This window comes from Gallinula chloropus (genome assembly GCF_964237585.1).
Source record: "Gallinula chloropus genome assembly, chromosome: 25".
NCBI classification, from domain to species: domain Eukaryota; kingdom Metazoa; phylum Chordata; class Aves; order Gruiformes; family Rallidae; genus Gallinula; species Gallinula chloropus.
In genome coordinates this window covers 3,695,336-3,700,232 of record NC_140110.1, presented here as the reverse complement: position 1 = coordinate 3,700,232, position 4,897 = coordinate 3,695,336, and the positions used below count along the sequence as shown (strand labels likewise).

The 4,897-nt window shown below is 51.5% G+C and overlaps 1 protein-coding gene across 1 annotated transcript; it reads left to right on the top strand.

The window, feature by feature from the left end:
• Window positions 1-2,332: 2,332 nt before the first annotated feature.
• LOC311200855 (olfactory receptor 14A16-like) lies at window positions 2,333-3,256 on the top strand (the record flags this gene model as incomplete). The annotated part of the gene is made up of 1 exon (XM_084275160.1): window positions 2,333-3,256. One exon carries the CDS (start codon window positions 2,333-2,335, stop codon window positions 3,254-3,256), a length of 924 nt encoding a protein of 307 aa, XP_084131286.1.
• Between the last annotated feature and the right edge of the window lie 1,641 nt (window positions 3,257-4,897).

Sequence of the window (4,897 nt, the reverse complement as noted above, 5' to 3'; positions counted from 1 at the left end):
TTTCCACTTCCCCCAACTGCAGAGCAGAGCTTTTCCTAGTTTTGCTCTTGTGAAACATCAAAAAATGCCCAACAGCTCACCTAAATCCCTTCCTTTCACAGGGGGCAAGAGTACTCTTCCTGTCCCTGCCTGGGAGTTCTGTCTCATGGGGAGACAAGGAAAGGTGATTGTCCTGCCCAGCTCTGGTTTGATCAGGAGAAATGACTCTGCTGGACACAAAGATTTCTCCCCAGCTGAGGGAGGGAACATCAGAGATGAGATCATAGAGCGATCCCCATGAGGCCTGAGACACCAGGAGGAAGCCTAGAAGAACTGGTCTTCTGCTGAGCTGGGCTTCACTCCTGCAATGGTGGGAACTTATGGCAGCCCAGCAGCCCTGACAAGAGACAGCTCTGCCCAGGAGCAGCTCCTCTGCCAAGCACACAGGGCTGGGGACACTGCCTGTAGGCACCGAGGGGAGACCTGTGAGGCTGAGAGAGCTGATGGATGCTGAGAGCTCACTGGAGGAGAAATCTCTGCAGCCTCTCCCTGGTATGTCTGTGGGTGCAGGGCAATGCAGGTTCTGTTCCTGGAGGGATCTCCTAAAGCTGGGACATGGGGCAGTGTGTGGGGTCTGTCAGGAGGACAGGTTCTCTCTAGGACCAGAAAGTGCTGCCTGGAAGGGATGCCCTTCTGCCCCATCAGAGGGACAGGGCAGGACAGCTGTCTTCTCCTGGGCATGGCTGCAGAGGTGTGAAGCAGCGTGTGCACCCAGGGGTGCCCAGGGCTGTCCTTGTGGGCAGGATTCCTGCGCTCCAGGGTCTGTGTGCTGGGGCAGGGACTCTGCTGCTGCCAGGGTCAGCGCTCAGCCTGCCCGGTGGGCAGCATTGCCGCAGAAAGAAGCTGTGGGTGGATGGAAACTGGGACCCATGGAAGCAAAGTGTAGGGTCCTTCTGCTGTCAAAGTGTACTGCTTAGCCCAGGTTTGCTCCCAGCATCAGCTGATCCCTGGAACATTTCAGGAACACCAAGAATGCATTTTCCATCCAGGTAAAGAGACTTTGCTTTGAATTTTCCTCTCTTCTGGATTGGGTAGGAAGTGGGGGCTGAGCTTTCATTGATAACTTTAAAGAAGTGAGTGAAAACTCATTTGTCATTAGGATTTGTCAGAGCGTCTCCTGAGCCCTGCACACACAGAGGTTCCCTGGGGCAGTGCCCTGATGCCAGGAGGGGTCTGCAGAGCAGAGCTGAGCGCAGGGCAGGTTGGATGAGGTCTGTGAACACAGAGCAGGAGGTGACATGTGCAAAGAGAAGCAGCTCCAATGACAGCTCCAGACAGCAGAGACATGGTCAGGGAGGGAGTAGGAGCTGCTCCCAGCAATTGCATGGCAGCAGGGATTTGGTGCCTCCCTGAAATCTCCCACAGTGAAGTCACTATCACAGTGCACCCCTGCCTTCTCAGCACAGACTCTGAACCCAGAGTTCCAGGGTTTCAGGCTGAATCTTCTCCTTGGGAGTCCAAACCTCACTGAGGAAAAACCCTGAGTGCCAGTCTGTCTGTGCCTGTCCTTTCAGCCTTGTCTGGAGGCATTTCTCATAGTTTCCCCTCTGGTCTGTGCTGCCCTTCTCCCACTGTTACCGTTACCTGGGGTTCTGGGCACGTCAATTGGTGGGGCTGGCACTGAATTGACCCTCACTGCAGGACCCCTATCTAAAGGATTGAGGACTTCCCTGCAGCTGGGCTGCAGCTGCCCCCCACAATGGCACCGCTCTCCCAGGGACTCTTGTGCCCCAGAGAGGAGCCCCATGCAGGAGACCTCTCGGCACAGGGACCGTGGCAATGCCACTCATCACCTGTGTGTGGGCAGCTGCACTGAGCCCTGTGTGTCCCTGGCTGGGAACTGAGATCCTCCTTGGGTAGGATGAGACCACAGGAGGGCTTTGGAGCTCTGCCCTGTGAGACTGGATTCCTCAGCTCTCAGTCAGGAGAAAACCAAAGCTTTAAAACTCTGCTCTGCCCTCGGGTGAAACTGGAGTGACAGTGCTGAAAAGCTCATTCTTATCCACAGGGGATTTAGTCTGAGTTCACATCATCTTTCTATTTACTGACTGCTGCCAGGCAGGACTGAGTTCTTCAGAGCCCACAGCCAACCCTCCTCCCAGCAGTGGCACACTCAAGCCAGCACAAAGCAGAGCTCCCAAAAGGGACCTGCTAAAAATCTTCCTGAACACAGAGAGTCAATCTGTCTGAGGGTATTGCCTAAGCATTGCAGGTGGTTTTACTCAAAAAAGAGTTCCCAAACTTCTAACTGTCTTTTCCTCCTTCAACAGGTCTCCTCACTTGATGTCAGCAGATGTCCAACAGCAGCTCCATCAGCCAGTTCCTCCTCCTGCCCTTTGCAGACACACGGGAGCTGCAGCTCCTGCACTTCTGGCTCTTCATAGGCATTTACATGGCTGCCTTCCTAAGCAACAGCCTTACTATTATCACCATAGCCTGTGACCACCACCTCCACACCCCCATGTACTTCTTCCTCCTCAACCTCTCTCTTACTGACCTTGGCTGCATCTCCACCATTGTTCCCAAATCCATGGCCAATTCCCTGTGGGACACCAGGGCCATTTCCTACACAGGATGTGTGGCTCAAATCTTTTTCTTTCTATTTTTGCTCTCAGCAGAGTACTCCCTTCTCACTGTCATGGCCTATGACCGCTACGTTGCCATCTGCCACCCCCTGCACTATGAGACCCTCCTGGGCAGCAGAGCTTGTGTCCACATGGCAGCAGCTGCCTGGGGTGGTGGGTTTCTCAATGCTGTGCTGCACACAGCCAATACATTTTCACTGCCCCTCTGCCATGGCAATGCTGTTGGCCAGTTCTTCTGTGAAATCCCCCAGATCCTCAAGCTCTCCTGCTCAGATGCCTACTTCAGGGAAACTGGAGTCCTTGTGGTTGGAGCCTGCTTATCTTTTGGCTGTTTTGTGTTCATTGTGGTGTCCTATGTGCAGATCTTCAGGGCTGTGCTGAGGATCCCCTCGCAGCAGGGACGACACAAAGCCTTTTCCATGTGCCTCCCTCACCTGGCTGTGTTCTCCCTGTTTGTCAGTACTTCCTTCTTTGCCTACCTGAAGCCACCCTCTATCTCCTCTCTATTTCTGGACCTGGTAGTATCATTTCTTTACTCCGTGGTTCCACCAGCAGTGAACCCCCTCATCTACAGCATGAGGAACCAGGAGCTCAAGGATTCCATGTGGAAACTGATGACTGGATGTTTCTAAGCAGCAATAAACTGCTCATCTTCTTCAGCAAATTGCTGGCCATGAAACTCACATATAAGACATCTCTGTATTTAATACATTTTTTAGTTGTTATTTTTCTAATTTCCTCATAGCTTGTCTCAACTATGATAACATGTTCCAAGTTCATCCCATTCCAAATTCAGTGTCTCCCAATACTCTATGACCCAGACACTGCTCAGTGATGATCTGTGCTCTCTTGGCATCATTTCTGCCTGCAAAAGGCCAGAATTTCTAATTCTTTTTTTTTTGTACACCTGACATTTATAAAAAAATTACAAACAGTTCTATGAGCTGAATCACTCAACTGCCTGTCTGGAATGGCAATGCTTTCCCACCATGACAGAATGGTAATTTCCAGGATTGGTACCCATGGCAGCAGAAGAATTACTCACCTTCCCCTGTACCTGCACTAGTGCCAGTCTGTCTTTTTTCACTCCCTAATCATTCAGGTGTTTCCCCCTATCCTGATGATACGGCCATGCCTAAGGACATCCTTTTCTGCAGCCTAGATGGACGTATGCACGTCATTCTGATCACAGGTTTCTACCTCCACTTGCTCTTTGGTCATTCAGCTGCTGCTCAAGTCTCCAGTGTCTGCTTTGAGCTTCAGAGAGTTGGAAAACTTTCCATCCTTCTGAAGTCTAATGAACTGTTCTGTCAGAAGGTCAGGGTGTTGATAAGTGACCTTTCTATGTATCTGATTCAAACTGTTCTGGGAGAGAATCTCCTCTGAAAACTGACCCCCTTCACACGCTGCTTGGCCGTAGCAGCAGCTGAGGAGAGAGATTTCATGGGTATTAAACTGTGTCATGTTGAACTGCTGTTTGTTGTCAGAGAAATCTGCCTGTGCCTGTGAGCACAGATGATGTTAGGAAAAGTGTTGGGAGTCCCAGGAGGCCAGTGAGGGAATTGCTGGGCTTGGGGAAGAGCAAGGTTCTCCAGGCAGGGTTGGATCAGAAGAGGCTGCTTTTCCTGCCTGTCCAGATCCCCTTAGGATCTAACTGAAATCCAAGTAATTGTACAAGTCTTGAGTTTTTTAATGAAAATGAGTTAAAGAGACTTGCTTTAAGGGCTTTCTGGATGTTAATGAGCCCCATGGTGTCTTTTCTTCTGAGTCCACAGACGTCAGATACCAAGCGGAGAGTGAAGAAACCTCTCAAGAAGTTCAAGTCAGGAGTAATGCCCAAAGTACCTTGAAGCATTAACAGGCCACATTGGGAGCCATTCCTGACAAAGCCTCCCCAGGGGCTCCTTAGAGCAGACAACTGGAGGCCATGAGGACAAACACAGGCAAAGCGCAGGCAGCTCTGATGCTGAGGACACCCTGGCTTGGTCTGATGAAGCAGAAATGCCAAGTGCTGACCCCCAGCCCCTGGGAAGGGAGATCTTGACCCTCACTTGTGTCACCCTCCTTAGGTGTGTGATGCCAAGGGAAGGACAGGGTAATGAGACATGTGGCCTCCCCTGCAGTGGGTGCAAGGAGGCAATGATGCCCCATGCCTGTGAGGACAATATGGCTCCTCTGAAGCCTTTGTGTCAGGGACATCAGCCATAACCAAAGGGGCAAAGACCTTGTTTCTGTCAGGGCATTTCAACCCGGCCAGCACCCTTGGCCATCTT